The following is a 15,951-nucleotide window of genomic DNA, read 5'->3' as shown; positions in this document are numbered from 1 at the left end:
AGCCAATGCAATTCTGGGCTGCATCAATAGGAGTATAGCATCTAGATCAAGGGAAGTAATAGTGCCACTGTATTCTTCTCTGGTCAGACCTCACCTGGAGTACTGTGTCTGGGCACGACAGTTCAAGAAGGACACTGACAAACTGGAACGTGTCCAGAGGAGGGCAACCAAAATGGTCAAAGGCCTGGAAACGATGCCTTATGAGGAACAGCTAAGGGAGCTGGGCATGTTTAGCCTGGAGAAGAGGAGGTTAAGGGGTGATATGATAGCCATGTTCAAATATATAAAAGGATGTCACATAGAGGAGGGAGAAAGGTTGTTTTCTGCTGCTCCAGAGAAGCGGACACGGAGCAATGGATCCAAACTACAAGAAAGAAGATTCCACCTAAACATTAGGAAGAACTTCCTGACAGTAAGAGCTGTTCGACAGTGGAATTTGCTGCCAAGGAGTGTGGTGGAGTCTCCTTCTTTGGAGGTCTTTAAGCAGAGGCTTGACAACCATATGTCAGGAGTGCTCTGATGGTGTTTCCTGCTTGGCAGGGGGTTGGACTCGATGGCCCTTGTGGTCTCTTCCAACTCTATGATTCTACTGAGGGTGGAGAAGAAGTTGACTTCCTGGGCTTGAGGCTCATGGGGAGACATTGTAGGGAGAAGGCAAGCTAGGGATCCCAGTAGAAGGCTGGCTGGGACAAGGTAGACTGTGTGTTTTGCAAGCAGAACCTCCCGATTCAACAGTTGGAAGTCATAAAAAAACATGATAGGGATGCATTTGAATTTGCAATTAGGTATAACAGGGACAATACAGATATAGCAACAGTTAAAAAAATATAAATTAAATCTTAAAAGTAAAGGTACCCCTGCCCATACGGGCCAGTCTTGACAGACTCTAGGGTTGTGTGCTCATCTCACTCTAGAAGCTGGGAGCCAGCGCTGTCCGCAGACACTTCCGGGTCACGTGTCCAGCGTGATGAAGCTGCTCCGGCGAACCAGCACCAGAGCAGCACACGGAAACGCCGTTTACCTTCCCGCTATAAAGCGGTACCTATTTATCTACTTGCACTTAGGGGTGCTTTCGAACTGCTAGGTGGGCAGGAGCTGGGACCAAAAGATGGGAGCTCACCCCGCCGCGGGGATTCGAACCTCCAACCATGCGATCGGCAAGTCCTAGGCGCTGAGGTTTTACCCACAGTGCCACCCGCGTCCCTAAAACTTAGTCACTAGCATATAACCTAAAATTACCATTTAAAACCGTAATCATTATGATAGCACAGCTTGTTCTCTAAGTTTTATGGCAATTGCACAGAATTTGGCTACCCTTAACATGATCTCAAGGGACGCTGTGGGTTAAACCACAGAGCCTAGGACTTGCTGATCAGAAGGTCGGCAGTTCGAATCCCTGCGACGGGGTGAGCTCCCGTTGCTCGGTCCCAGCTCCTGCCAACCTAGCAGTTCAAAAGCACGTCAACGTGTAAGTAGATAAATAGGTACTGCTCCGGTGGGAAGGTAAACGGCGTTTCCGTGAGCTGCTCTGGTTCACCAGAAGCGGCTTAGTCATGCTGGCCACATGACCTGGAAGCTGTACGCCAGCTCCCTCGGCCAGTAAAGCGAGGTGAGCACCGCAACCCCAGAGTCTGTCACGACTGGACCTAATGGTGAGGGGTCCCTTTACCTTTAACATGATCTCAGGATCCTTGTCCTCAACCAGGGATTTTAGACATTGAAGTTTGGATTCATTTGGAGATTTTTGCATAGCAGGGGTAATAAATACCAAGCGTATATCCCCGTAAAAACATCAGTGTAACAAGGCATGAGAACAGTTTCTTCCTCCATGAAGCCGCAGGGGCAGACTCATTCTGCATATGGTTTACCTTCAAATCTGCCCTGCAGTAAGGCAGACGGCAGCACGTTGAATCTAGCGAGGATAAATGACCGAATTCAACAGTTGGCATTTCCAGGTAGAAGAAGAGCGGTGCCAGTAGTCTCTGCAGAGCTAGGCAGGCCTATAGGCTGACTTGCCACAAGGCAGCCTCGGATGTTAATTTCTAGTGCGTGAGAGAAGCCTCATAGACAGTCCACACTTAGGAGCAGTCGAAAATTTTGGCATTTTGCAAAAATGCAAAACATGAATGAGAATGTCTCAATACCAGGTGCTGGGAATCACAGATGAGGAGAGCAGACCCTCCAACTGTCCCTATTTTTTAGGGTCAGTCCCAGTTTCTGATTTGATCCCGGAATGTCCCGCTTTTCCTTAGGACATCCTTATTTTCATTGGAGAAATGTTGGAGGGTATGGAGTTATGCGGCCCCCGAGCCTAAGAGATAAGTAACTATGCGACCTTTAGAACAGTGTTTTTCAACCTTTTTTGGGCAAAGGCACACTTGTTTCATGAAAAAAATCACGAGGCACACCACCATTAGAAAATGTTAAAAAATGTAACTCTGTGCCTATATTGACTATATATAAAGTAATTCTCTTGAATAGGAATCAAATAAACACAAAGAAAGTATTTTATAATTACTTTATTATGAAATAGTAAGTAAACAGAAATATGAAAAATTATAAAATACTTTATTTTAAAATCTTTTGAATTTTTCAATTTTTCTCACGGCACACCAGGCAACATCTCGCGGCACACTAGTGTGCCACGGAACAGTGGTTGAAAAACACTGCTTTAGAAGACATAGGAAGGCAGCCCTGTATAGGGAAGTGTTTTAATGTTTTATCATCTTTTTATATATGATGAAAGCTGTCCAGAGTGGCTGGGGCAGGGTATAAATAACACAATTGTTATTGTGGAATAGGATGTCCCTGTTTTCATCAGAGAAATGTTGGAGGGTACAGTGCGAATGCTGTTGTTGCAACCCATCTTGGAGCAGATCGTGACCCAGTCGAGGGCCGGCCCGACCTGCCAACTGAAGATCAGTGGTTTTAAGCCGCCCAGATCCCCAAGCTTAGCTTTTAAAATGAAAAACCCTTATGCTTGTCATTGTGCTCCTAATAATCTGTGGGACGTGCCTGGAGAATGCAAGCTAAATGCCTCCCCGCTACTTCCCCCTGCATTCTTATGGTACTTCCTGATACCTGATCTTAATCTCCTCGGCTGTAAATTGAACTTGATGCTTCTTGTAAGCAGTGGAGCGTTAACAACATGGCGCTACATCACCCAAAGGCAGGCGTGGGAAGGTGTCGTCTAGGCGTATCAATGTGCCCGGCTTAGTTTGTCGTAGGAGCTGCGGTGTTGAGTTCTTGCCCAATACCAGACCAGTCCAGCTGTGCAGATAATAAGCCGCAAGCGGGAGAAGCAACTGTCTATGAATGAAGCAAAAGAGATCACCAAAATATATAACAGGCATAGGCAAACTCGACCCTCCAGATGTTTTGAGACTACAACTCCCATCATCCCTAGCTGACAGGACCAGTGGTCAGGGGTGATGGGAGTTGTAGTCCCAAAACATCTGGAGGGCCGAGTTTGCCTATGCCTGATATAGAAGTTCCCATGTACAGAAAACTGATGACAATGTGCCTTTCATGGGTTTTCCGTCCAAATACTAAGGATTGTACCATGGGGTACCCAGACTCTGGTTTCCGGATCACCAGGAGTCCATGAACTTCATTCAGGCGGTCTGCAGCTGGTCTGTGGATTTGTGGCTGAAGACGGGAGATAGCACATAACGTTGCATTAAATGTTCATATTAACTTCCAATGGTATTTTATTGATTTTTATTTCTTACGTTGCATTATCATTTGAATTAGGCAGCAAATGTTCTGCTCACCTGCCATGCAGTTGCACTAAACCCACTAAAGCTGCAGTTCTATTCTGTACTGTATGCACTTACTTGGGAGTAAACCCCATTGAACTCAGTGGGCCTTCCTGCATGTAGGACTGCATTGTAAGTGTCACATAACAAGGGAGTTTTATTGGAGGGATTTCCCCTTAAAGATGACCTAAAGGCCTTTTAAATAGCAAAGCACATGGTAACATGTTCCTGCCATCTCAGATGACAGGTGGATGGGAGAGTTAAATGCTGCATTGCTTTCCTGTAAAGATAAATAATAATAATACTTGAGCCACACACACAACTTGTCTGTAGTGGTGAAAGCCAGGAACCTCCTCCTAAGATCTAGTTTTCTGTACACAGAGAGCACTGAAATCATATCGCCCTCACCTGAAGTATCAAGTGGTCTGGTCTAGAAAAAATACCGTATTTTTCACTCTGTAAGACGCACCAGACCACAAGGCGCACCTGGTTTTTGGAGGAGGAAAACAAGAAAAAAATATTCTGAATCTCAGAAGCCAGAACAACAAGAGGGATCGCTGCACAGCGAAAGCAGCAATCCCTCTTGCTGTTCTGGCTTCTGGGATAGCTGCGCAGCCTGCATTCGCTCCATAAGACGCACACACATTTCCCCTTACTTTTTAGGAGGGAAAAAGTGAGTCTTACAGAGCAAAAAATACGGTATTTCCACATGATCCGCTGTTTTTTAGACCCATCAGATGGTCTCATTCACTTTAAGCGCAGCTATTGTCTTTTTGTCCAGTGTCTTTAGCTGTGATAGATTCTGCAGCGCTCATGGAAAAAAATCCAGCTTCCTGTGGGAATGAGCGCTGGCGTTTGTGACCTTTGGGGCTGTATGTCCCCCCCTCCCCAATCCTCTTTTCTCCATTTTCCTTCCTGGTCTTTGTCTGTTTGCCTTCTCATCTTGTATTTCCTTCTTGGCAACCATTTGTACCACATGTCATTCCTTCGATTTTGTTCTGTTTTGCCCTCTGCCAAAGCAAAACATTTCAGGATCTTCTTCCATTCTGCCAAACGCTGGTGGTAGCTTTTATTTCCCTTTTGTCTTCTGTCGGTTGTGTAAACATTTGCAAAGTGGTTCTTTTCAGCCTTCACGGGCATCCCTAACTGCTGCGAAATTATAAAAGGCGATTGCTTTTTTTAAAGGTATGGCACGCTGCTCCCACTCCCCATGTGCCTGGGCTTGTTTAATGCTACTTTGAAATAATTGCTAATAATTAACCCTATTGTGATATTGTGATCCACGTTTATGGGTGCTGGTGGAGTCAAGGGTTTTAGAAAAACAGAGTGTAATAATAATAAAAAATATGGATTGGGGAAGCTGTGCTTGCCATTACTGCTTTTAAAATTTGTTAGCAAGACTTTTGAAGATGAATCTAAACTGAATGTTTAGATTGTAAATTACCTTCAAAACCTCGGGTACAGATGTCAAACTTTTGTCCATAGCTGGCGTGTGTGTGTGTGTATGTGTGTATACAGTGGTACCTCAGGTTCAGTACTTCGTTCCAGAGGTCCGTTCTTAACCTGAAACTGTTCTTAACCTGAAGCACCACTTTAGCTAATGGGGCCTCCTGCTGCTGCCTGCCGCCGGAGCACAATTTCTGTTCTCATCCTGAAGCAAAGTTCTTAACCTGAAGCACTATTTCTGGGTTAGCGGAGTCTGTAACCTGAAGCGTATGTAACCCGAGGTACCACTGTGTATACACACACAGAGAGAGATTTTAATTTTAGTTTCTGCACTTTATGCACAAATGTACATAACAAAACCCAGGCAGGTATTTCTCTCAAATGAAAAATAGTCTCTCCAGAGGTCGCTATTTTGAGCGAAGGAGTGCTCTGTGTGTTGCTGGGGAGGGGCTGGGAAGAGCGCCTGGTAGCCATCTTAAAAGTAAAAATCACCCCAATCTGTTCCTCTACCCGGGTTCCAGATGTGTGTGTTTTAAAAGGGCAATTATGCAGCTGGAATCCTGGCACGGGGAGTGACTGCTTTTCATTAAAACAACAGCAGGGTTCCATTTTAAGCATTTCATGTAACGTGTAATTTCCCCTTCCGTTTGTACTGTCAATTTAACATTGGAAGAGGCAGCTGGATCAGGCCAGTTGCCCGGCACACCCAGGATTCTGTTCTTACTGTGGCCAACTAGGTGCCCAGTAGAGGCCCAAAAGCAGGACCTGGGCGCAAGAGCTCCTGTGGTTTCCAGCAACTGGTGTTCAGAAACATTACTGCCTCTGTCTGGAGGCAGAACCGGATTTGTTACCCCAGGATTGTTAATCCTCGGATTATAATCCCAGTCTATATGACATTTGAAGGCAGGGTGGGGAATCAGGGAAAGGTGGGTGGGTGGCCACTCCTGGCCCTCCAGGGGGTCCCATGTGGCCCACAAGGCTATTCCCCCAAACTATGCCCACCCTGTCAATCAGCTGGTGTGATTGGCAGGTGATGTCAGCTGACAGGTGGGGTTCAGTTCTGCACTGGCTGTGCCTTCCAAAGCAGCAGGATTTAACCACACCTGCTCAACAGGTAATGAGCGGAGCGTTCAATCCAGCTGGATGCTGCTACGCCATCAGGGGCAGATTTTGGTAATCTTCCGTAATATTGTGCCAGAATTGAGCGACCCCAAATGGATCTTCTCAATTATCGATTTCCTCCTTATTTTGCCCCCCCTTGGCTCAGCATCCTGTGCTGGGAAAATCTCCCATGTCACCTTAAGTTCTTTGCCGACGCCAGCATGTTCCCTGCAAGAAAGGTATTGGCAAAGCAGACCCCTCCATGCAGGTTTATTTTGACAGGTAGGTGGGGTCCCACTCACCTGTCAGACACCTTAGGTCAAAGTTGACCAGTGAGCAGGAGATAAGAATCTGACCCACTGTGCCAAAAGGACTCCTGGCCCCATCTCAAGGTGTTGAACGGCTGTCTTGCACCATTCAAAGGCCACTGTAGTCTTCTGCAGGTATGTAAGTTCCCACATATGAAGCAGAGCTGGGATTGCACTAGCCTGTCTATCACTGGCCCCTCCTATTGCTTCTGCCCATGCGCCTACCAGACACTCACTGTATCCTATGCTCCAACAGGGGCACACATGTGTAGGTGCAGTCTGGATAATTGTTCTCTTGTCTCTGAACGGTTGCACAAATGGGGGCCTATAAGTGATAAGATCAATGCATATAGGCTACTCTTCAGACATGAGACATGCACTGTACTCCATGCTCTGCTAACATCCAGATTGGATTATTGCAATTATCACACCAGGCTCCCCACACCTGGTTTAGAGCGTAGTTTTTCCTAAGAAGGAAGGAAAGGAAGGCAATTAACATCCGTGAACACGTATGGATGTTAAGAGACTGAAATGGGGGGGGGGGGCGTTAACTGATCCCAGTCACATTAAAAAATGGCCTCAAATGACCAGAACCAGGCTTCAGGTGTTACAGCAAGATTTTTTTGCCAGCCTTGGCTTTCAGGTCGTGTTGTGATACTTCTAAGCCTTCATTGACGGCTTATAACCATTGTAGCAGATGGTCAGGAATTCAGGTATGGCTTCCAGACATGTCTGAATGAGGGTGGGTCTATCCAACAGCTTTTTAGTTACAGCAGCTTCATGAAACTTCCATATTCAGTGTACCTCTGAATTTGGTTGGTGAAGAACAGCAGAAAGGGGGGACAGTTGCCACCATGCTGTGCTTCAGGCTTCCCCTAAGGACATAAGAATGAGGCCAGTGGCCCATCTAGTCCAGCATCGTGTTCTTTCAAAGGCTGACCTATGTGAAACCCACAAGCAGGACCTGGGTGCATGAAGACTCTGCCTGGAATTTAGAAGCTCTGACCTTGGAGGCAGAACATAGCCATTGTGGCCAATAGCCTTTCCGGAGGGCTTCCCAGGGGCGTCTGATTGGCTGCTGCTGTGGGAAGCAAGATGCTGTCGGACTCCACATGGGCTTGATCCAGCAGGGCTTAACATTCTTAAGTTAACCCTATTAACGCCTCCCACATGCACCCAATTTTAATCACTCTCTTCTAGGTCTGCAGAAAAACTTCTGATAGTTTATTTATGTGTTTCTGTGGACATCATTTATTCCCTGCCCTGTAGTGACTTGGAGGGCAGGTGTGTTAGGGGGTCCGTAACCCTTGCCCCAAGCCCCACAAAAGACCTAGTTGTACTCAATGCACCTCGATCTCTCTCTCTTTCCCATCCCTTAGAAGCCTGAAAAAGGGAGAGGAGAGTGGGAAGGGATGATCCCCGCAGCCCAATGCAGAGTTGCTTGGGAATGCAAGAGAAGCAAGTGTCTCCAGCGGCTTGGGGGGGGGGGAGGAGGGAGGGAATTCTGAGTGCCCATTATTCCCCAGGAACAAAAGCCCCTCTGTCTGTGCCACCTAAACAGCAGCCAGAGCTGGTGTGATGTGAATCGGCGTATGTGAGCTTTGAGGGCAGCGTGCCAAAGGAGCATCAGTGAGCGCGAGTGTCCCGGCCGTCTTGCTTACTTACCTAAAATAAGCATGGGGAGCTGGACTTTGGAGCTTAACAAAATGCTGGCTGTTAGAATCACAAGGGCCATTGTGCTCAATTGCCCTGGCACGAAGGTTACGCACACGGGCGCCTGTATCTGTACGGACCCCTGTGTTCCAGGTAGAGCAAACACTGGACAGGGGACCGTCAACCCACAAGGAAATCTGAGAGACGTGGACAGAAAGGTACCACGGGGATAACATGCAACAGGCTTTACATCCCAGAGAAAGACGATCTGCTCTCCAGACCCATCTTCCAGAGTTTTGGCCCGTTTTGCATAGAATTCCTAAACACTCTTTTAAGAGTCTGTGAATAGCATTATCAGATTGAACTAACGTCTTACGGTGTGCAGGATCCTGTCTTCCAACGACAGCAGGGAGACTTTGAGAAAGCTGTATCTGAAGGACAGCCCTTTGGGCTTCTGCTCAAACTGCAGATCAACTCTTCCACCAAATAGAGCCCCAGCAGCTCTTGTTGCTTTTGCCATAGCTGTGGCAGTTTTTGGACGGCAGAAATGGCAGCCTAACAGGTCACTTACTGCTATCTCACAATATAGAATAGGAAGGGATACCAAAGGTCATTTAATTCAACCCTCTGCAATGCAGGAATCTCAGCTAAAGCGTCCATGACATATTGCAATTTATACATTTTGCTTCATCGTCTGATCTGATACAGGGGACACGGAGAAGGGGCAAAACAGCTGCCCCGGAATTATTTTTAGGATGCTTAAGATTCTCGTCCCTTCGCTGGGGAATTAAAACAAAAGCGACACTGATTTCGAAGTGCTATTGGCAGAGATCTCAGAAGAGTTGAGTAGTAACATCCCTGTCAATAATTCCTCCCGCCCTGTTTTCAACCACTGTCAAGAAACTCCATTGAAAAGCTTCCAGATTGGAAGCTTTAACTTTTCTCCCCCTCCACAAGGTCAGGCAAAACAGCAGTAGTAGCAGCAGCAACAAAGGGAGACTTCGGCCCAGAGGACAGCCTGTTCCTTCCCTCCAGCAGGCCCTGAAAGTCGTGGCCAGTCACACTTCGATAACGCTTGCCTGCCAGGGAATTCGAGTGTGGTGGTTCAAAGAGCACTCCCAGCATTGGGATTTCACTGGGGAAAGTATCGCCTGGGGCTCTGCTCTCACCACCAAGGCAACTTTGACCTTTCACGCCTTCATGGGCAGTCTCCATAACAACGGATTAAGAACTGGGAGGATCTGTGGTTTTGTCAATAAGACCAGGGTGGTTTTGCACCCCTCCACCGGTGCCTAGCGCTGTTGTCTGCTGGGCTCTGATTTTTTTGATTTTGCAGAGTTGAACAACTAGCACCCACAAACTTCCCTCCTTTCTGAGAATCACCTTCTGCTCGTTGTTACAACTGCTTCTTCCATTGTATTTGCACTTCTTGGCTCTGCTGCTGCACCTTGCTTAGAGATGATCCTTTGACACGTAACATAAGACCCTGATTATAAGAGATAATTCTTCTCTAGCCCTATGGAATCCACTTCCAGGTTGTAAACACCCTTTCAGCACCCTTGAGGTATGTACATAGTAGATGCATCTGTAAACAGCTGTTGCCATGCAGTTTATTTTTCTGATGAGATGAATCTGGTGCCCTCCCGTTTTTTCACTGGTTCTGCAGATTTATTTATTTTTATTTTTACTGGAGGGTTGGCTGTTTGCAGTGCTGATTGGTTGATGGCTGGCTGTCTACAGTACTAAGTGGCTGGTGGCTGTGAGCCTTCCTTCCTGGAGCAGTTCACGTTTTTAGAGGAATTGTACTTCTGAAAAAGCAGCAGCTGCAACACGAACACTCGTGCATTTTTCCTTTAATTCAGGCATAGGCAAACTCAGCCCTCCAGATGTGTTAGGACTACAACTCCCATCATCCCAAGCTAACAGGAGCAGTGGTCAGGGATGATGGGAGTTGTAGTCCAAAACATCTGTAGGGCCGCATTTGCCTATGCCTGCTTTAATTCAACACCTTAAAAAACAACAACACCCTTTTTTGTGAAACTGCTCTGGAGAAGGGGGTTTAGCGACTAGATGACCCTTATGGTCCCTTCCAACTCTCTACAATTCTATGATTCTAGGCCCACAACTATTGGTGAGTTCACACTGTGTACATTGCGCAACCCAGTTGCCAGCTGATCAGTTCTGGGCAAGGAAGTCCTGCTCCAAGCACCATAGAACCAGCTTCCTTCAATCTCAGTACTGAAGGAGGATAACTATGTCCATCATAAACATTGTGAATGTATTTCCACAGTGCGGGGGATAGGGGCGGCCTCATATTACAGAGTAGACCACACCGCTTGCCTGCTTGAGATCCCATCTTCAGTCCCCAGTATCTTCATTGTAATAGATACTGGGTAGCAGAGCTGGATGAAACTTTGGAGAACCACAACCAATCAGAGGAGGTAATACAGTGGTACCTTGGTTCTCAAACATAATCCGTTCCAGAAGACCGTTCGGCTTTTGAAACGTTCAAAAACCGAGGCACAAAGGGCTGGCTGCTAGTTCAGTTAGAAAAATTGAAAGACACACAGCGGAAGCTGTTCGAATTCCAAGGCATGTTTGAAAATGGAAGCAATTACTTCCAGGTTTTTGGGGTTCAGAAACCGAAACATTTGGCTTCCGAGACGCTCGAAAACTGAGGTACCACTGTATTGGGCTAAGCCGGGGTGTGTGTGTTCTTTTTCAGACCGCAGATCACATTTTCTTTTGGACAACCTTCCGACAGCCACTTTGCTGGGGTGGGCAGGGCCAGGGGCAAAACTAGGCAGAGGAACAAATGTAAATTTTAGCTTTTGTAGAGTAGGCTATTTTCTACACACCTGCTCCTCCACCCACTCTACCCTGTAGTCAGGTTAACAAGGGCCATTCATTAGAATTCAAGGATGCATTCTTCCAGCCAGACCAGAACACCTGGGGCACAAATCAGCACCAGTGAGGGGTGTGGGCTGAGGAAAGTTCCCAAGGCCAGTCATCCAATCCAGGGGTCAGCAAACCTTTTCAACAGGGGGCCGGTCCACTGTCCCTCAGACCTTGGGGGGGGGGTGCGGACTATATTTTGAAATAAATAATGAATGAATTCCTATGCCCCACAAATAACCCAGAGATGCATTTTAAATAAAAGGACGCATTCTACTCATGTAAAAACACACTGATTCCCGAACCGTCCATGGGCCAGATTTAGAAGGCGATTGGGCTGAATGCAGCCCCTGGGCCTTAGTTTGCCTACCCATGATCTAATCCAGGCATGTCCAAAGTCCGTTTCAGGGGCCTAATCTGGCCCGACTGTTGTTTAGTCCAGCCCCTGTGGCAGTTTATTTTCTGGGGTAAAATCCTAAAAAAACGTCAACAACTTCAACCCGAAAATATCTCAACAACTCTGGGGTAAAATCATAAAAAGCTCAACAACTTCAATCCTAAAATAAAAGTTAACAACTTTGGTCGGCCCTCACGGCCCTTCATTTCATCAAATCTGGCCCTCTTTGAAACAAGTTTGGACACCTTCTAATCCAACCTCCTGCAATGCAGGAATCTTTTGCCCAATGTGAGGCTTGAACCCACAACCCTGAGATTAAAAGTCTCATGCTCTACCAGCTGAGCTATCCCAACAATCAGAGAAAGTCCTGGATGGCTTCAGTCAGACCTTGGGGGCTCTGTGTTCACAGGGGGGCTTCCTATGAACAGAAGCAGTTCACTGGATGAAGCCAGTGAGCTAACTTCCTGGTAGGTGGGTTGCTGTTGTTTTCCAGAGAGGGCAGGGCAGGGCAGGGCAGGGCAAGGAGGTCAGTTCAGTGCAAACGCACCAGCAGAGGAGCGTTTGCACCACACCAACCTCCCTGCTATCTTGCCCCTCCCAGCACATTACTGTAACGCACCTGCCAGTTGGCTGCTATGAGAAGCAGGATTCTGAATTAGATGAACCTTTAATTTGATACAGTAGGACTTTTTTACATACTTATGAAAAGGTATAGGAAATGTGTAATGCAATTTCTTAAACTGGAGAGGGAATTATCAGATCATTCCAATGTTTCAGATACGAGGAACTCCTTTCCCTTCTACATTGCCAGCCGAAGCAAATGGAGAATTATGCAAATACATGCAACTTGCATTATTCAGCTTTTTTAAATGAAGAATTTGGATTCCCTTGATGTAGGCTGAGGATTTTCTTTTGCACAAAGCTTTTGCGGGGAAAGTGACATTTGCCCACCAACTCTAATTTCAGCAGAAGATATGCTAATGAGGTTAATAACATACAAATTTGTTTCAGTTCTTGTTTCTAAGACTCAGTCCTGGTTTAATACTGGACATGCATAGATGAAGAGTTGGGAATCACTGGAAGAAGTAAGCTGATCTTAGCTTTTGTGGAGGGAAATATGACTGATTTGGTTTGACAATTATTCTCTCCCACTTAATCTGTTGATTATGTTGCTCAGATATCTGCAGACGTGGTTCGATTACGAACATGATGATATTTTTTATGAATTTAAATAACTGCAGCAAAAAATGGCAATTGTGTTGGAACCGTATGGTCATAATCCTCCAGCATTGAAAAAAATGGGTTTGGGGAACACGGAGTTTAGTTTTAATGGCGAAACTGACTGAATAAGGCCACATGAGAGCTTTTATTTATTACATCCATATCCTGCCTTTCCTCTAAGGATCTCAAGACAGATTACACGATCACCCATTTCCCCAATCCGCCTACCTTTATTAGGAGATGGCAGATAGTCATATACAGAAATTTCCTGATCGTCTTTGTTTGCTTACAAGAATGCAGAATATAATTTAGATATATGTGAGACCTTTCCAGTGCTATAACCTCTTTATGCTATGTGAAATTTCTTTATAATGAAGAGTAAGGGAAAGAGTTGATAACAGCTAGTGTTTTTGAGATGAATTAACTGCACTTTCTCTGTGTCTCTCTTGTAGAATGAGTATGATGCCTCTGGGGGCACTCCTTCTTCCTGCTCTGTGTTTCCTGGGTGCCGTAATTCCACCGGGACTCCAGTATGCCACCTTTTCGCACAACGCCACCAAATTCCTCCATCTGATCATGGATCCCAACTCTGGGACTCTCTACCTGGGGGCTACAAACTTCCTCTTCCAGCTGACGTCGGGCCTGGCGCTGGAGGAAGCCGTCTCTACCGGTCCCTCTTTGGACAGCAAGGATTGCCTGCCGCCCGTCACCAGGCAGGAATGCCCCCAAGCGCAGGAGACGGACAACTACAACAAGCTCTTGCTGGTCAACTCTCCCAAGGAGGAGCTCATCGTTTGCGGCAGCGTGTGGCAGGGCATCTGCGAGAAGAGGAGACTCGGCTTCATCGACCGCGTCCTCTTCCAGCCCCAGACGCCGGGAGACACCCAGTACGTGGCAGCCAACGACCCCAACATCTCCACCGTGGGGCTGATCGGATACGCCAAAGACAACATGCCGCTTCTCTTCGTGGGCCGGGGGTACACCAGCCGGGGGGTCGGGGGCAGCATCCCCCCCATTACCACTCGCAATCTCGGGACCCACCCTGGGCAAGACCCGCACTCCATCTTCTCCTACGAGGAAACGGCCAAGCTGGCCGTGGGCCGCCTCTCGGAATACAACCACCACTTTGTCAAGTCGTTCACGCACGGCTCCAGCGTCTACTTCCTGTTCTACCGGCGGGACCTCAAGTCACACTCGCGCGAGTACCGCACCTACATTTCCCGCATCTGCCTGGATGACGTGCACTATTACTCCTACGTGGAGCTGCCCTTGCTCTGCCGGAGTAAAGGGAAGACGTACAGCCACCTCCAGGCCGCCTACGTCTCCCAGCCGGGCGGAGAAGGCGGCATCGGCGGCGCAGCCCGGGGAGACGTGCTTTTTGTTGCCTTTTCCGCCTGGCAGGCTTCTTCCGGGAAGCTGAGCGAGGAATCTGCGCTCTGTATTTACACGATGGACGAGGTGGACCGCCTCGCCACGCGGACCAGGGACCTTTGCTACACCAAGGATGGGAAATCGGAGGAAGGTGTCGAGGTGGCTTATATAGAGTACGACGTCAGCTCCAACTGTGTCCAGCTGTCGGCGGTAAGTGGGGTGTGTGTGTCCTGCGACGTGCATGTGGGAACCCACAGCTTGAAGAGGGCAAGATGGCATACATTGTGCCAGAATGGTTTATAGGCAGGAGGTAAAGGGACGCGGGTGGTGTTGTGGTCTAAACCACTGAGTCTCTTGGGCTTGCCGATCAGAAGGTCAGCGGTTTGAATCCCCGCGACGGGGTGAGCGCCCATTGCTCTGTCCCAGCTCCTGCCAACCTAGCAGTTTGAAAGCATGCCAGTGCGAGTAGATAAATAGGTACCGCTGTGGCGGGAAGGTAAACGTTTAGTCCTGCTGGCCACATGACCTGGAAAGCTGTCTGTGGACAAACGCCGGAAAGCAAGATGAGCGGCACAGCCCAGAGTCGCCTTTGACTGGATTTAATCGTCCAGCGCTCCTTTACTTTTTTTTTTAACCTATAGGCAGAAGGAACTCAACTTTGCAAGTTCCACAGATCAGGGGTAGGTAGAAGATGGGTGGGTGCCTTTCCTGGTTGATTTCTGCACAGTTTTAACTATTTCAGCACCAGTTTCTGAACCCCAGTTGTTAAAAAAACAACTTTGCTTCCCTCAGTGAAATTCCCTCTGTGGGTGGTGGTGGATGGGTATGTACTAGGAATGGACCTCTTTGTGGAAAGAGTACAGAAGGCATTCAACATGGTGTTAGGCTGATGGTTTTGTCGGGATAGGCAGTTCTGATGGAATGATTCCCCCATCTCCTTCCCCCTGCATGCTGTTCTGGGGGTTCTCAAGCACTGGCAGGAAACTCCATTGTGCAGGTGGAAGTTCTTGTGCAGGGCTCACCCTATGGGTTGTAGCCAAGTGAGTTCTACTCAAGAGTAGACCCATTGAAGTTAATGAAACCTAAGTTTGTAATGTCTGTTAACTTCAGTGGGCTTACTCTACTGTTGACTACAAGCCTCTGTTTGATGGATCTTGGGGTTCTAGTAAAAACAAAAAAACAAATCCCAAAGTAGATCTTGCAAGCCTGAAGTCTGCCCACCCCTGCCATCGACCACTTTCCAAGAAAGTTAAAAAATTGTTAAATCATCGGCCACGTACGGAGGAAAGGTTGCCGATTAACGTTTTCAGTTGACTCAGGTTGATATTAGCCTCACTTCAACACCTCTTTGCATTTCGGAGAAATATGATGAAGTATGAAAGTAGTAATACTTGAAATGCATATAACAATTAAGTGTGTTATATAATGAGCACTGTAGGCATCAAAATCTCTGCAGGAGCTGTTGTCTTTTGTACTCCGGCATTGAATTTCAAATTACACCTGGTTGTTTAGAGTTCTAGAAACGATGATTTATAATTCAGAAATAATAACTTCAGGGCAAGTCTTTTGAATATATGTTTGTACTGTTTTCCTCTTAGAAAAAAGATGGAGAAGTCGGAGAGGGAGTGGTCAGGGAGGCAGATTTAATCACCCATAACTAAAAAAACTCTTCTTGCTTGCAATTATTGTGGTCAGCCTTAAACTTAGTCACCTTAAACCTATATTACAGTGGAATGTCTAAGTGCCATTTCCCCCCCAGTTGTTGGTGGTGGATATTTTCATCCCTACACAGCTTTATATT

At 47.0% G+C, this 15,951-nt stretch overlaps 1 protein-coding gene across 2 annotated transcripts in view; it reads left to right on the top strand.

Moving 5' to 3' along the window:
- PLXNB1 (plexin B1) overlaps positions 1-15,951 on the top strand; it is a 158,876-nt gene that overhangs the window by 48,267 nt on the left and 94,658 nt on the right. For both annotated transcript variants that reach the window (XM_081901288.1, XM_081901287.1), the window contains one exon: positions 13,232-14,360. In XM_081901288.1, coding sequence (XP_081757414.1) covers positions 13,233-14,360 — 1,128 coding nt within the window. In that variant the 5' untranslated portion in view covers position 13,232. The remainder of the gene's footprint in view (positions 1-13,231; positions 14,361-15,951) is intronic.

The sequence above is a fragment of the Podarcis melisellensis genome, assembly GCF_964234715.1.
Source record: "Podarcis melisellensis genome assembly, chromosome: 2".
In the NCBI taxonomy this organism is placed as follows: domain Eukaryota; kingdom Metazoa; phylum Chordata; class Lepidosauria; order Squamata; family Lacertidae; genus Podarcis; species Podarcis melisellensis.
Note: the sequence above shows the minus strand (reverse complement) of the source record. Positions and strands in the feature narration are given on the sequence as shown.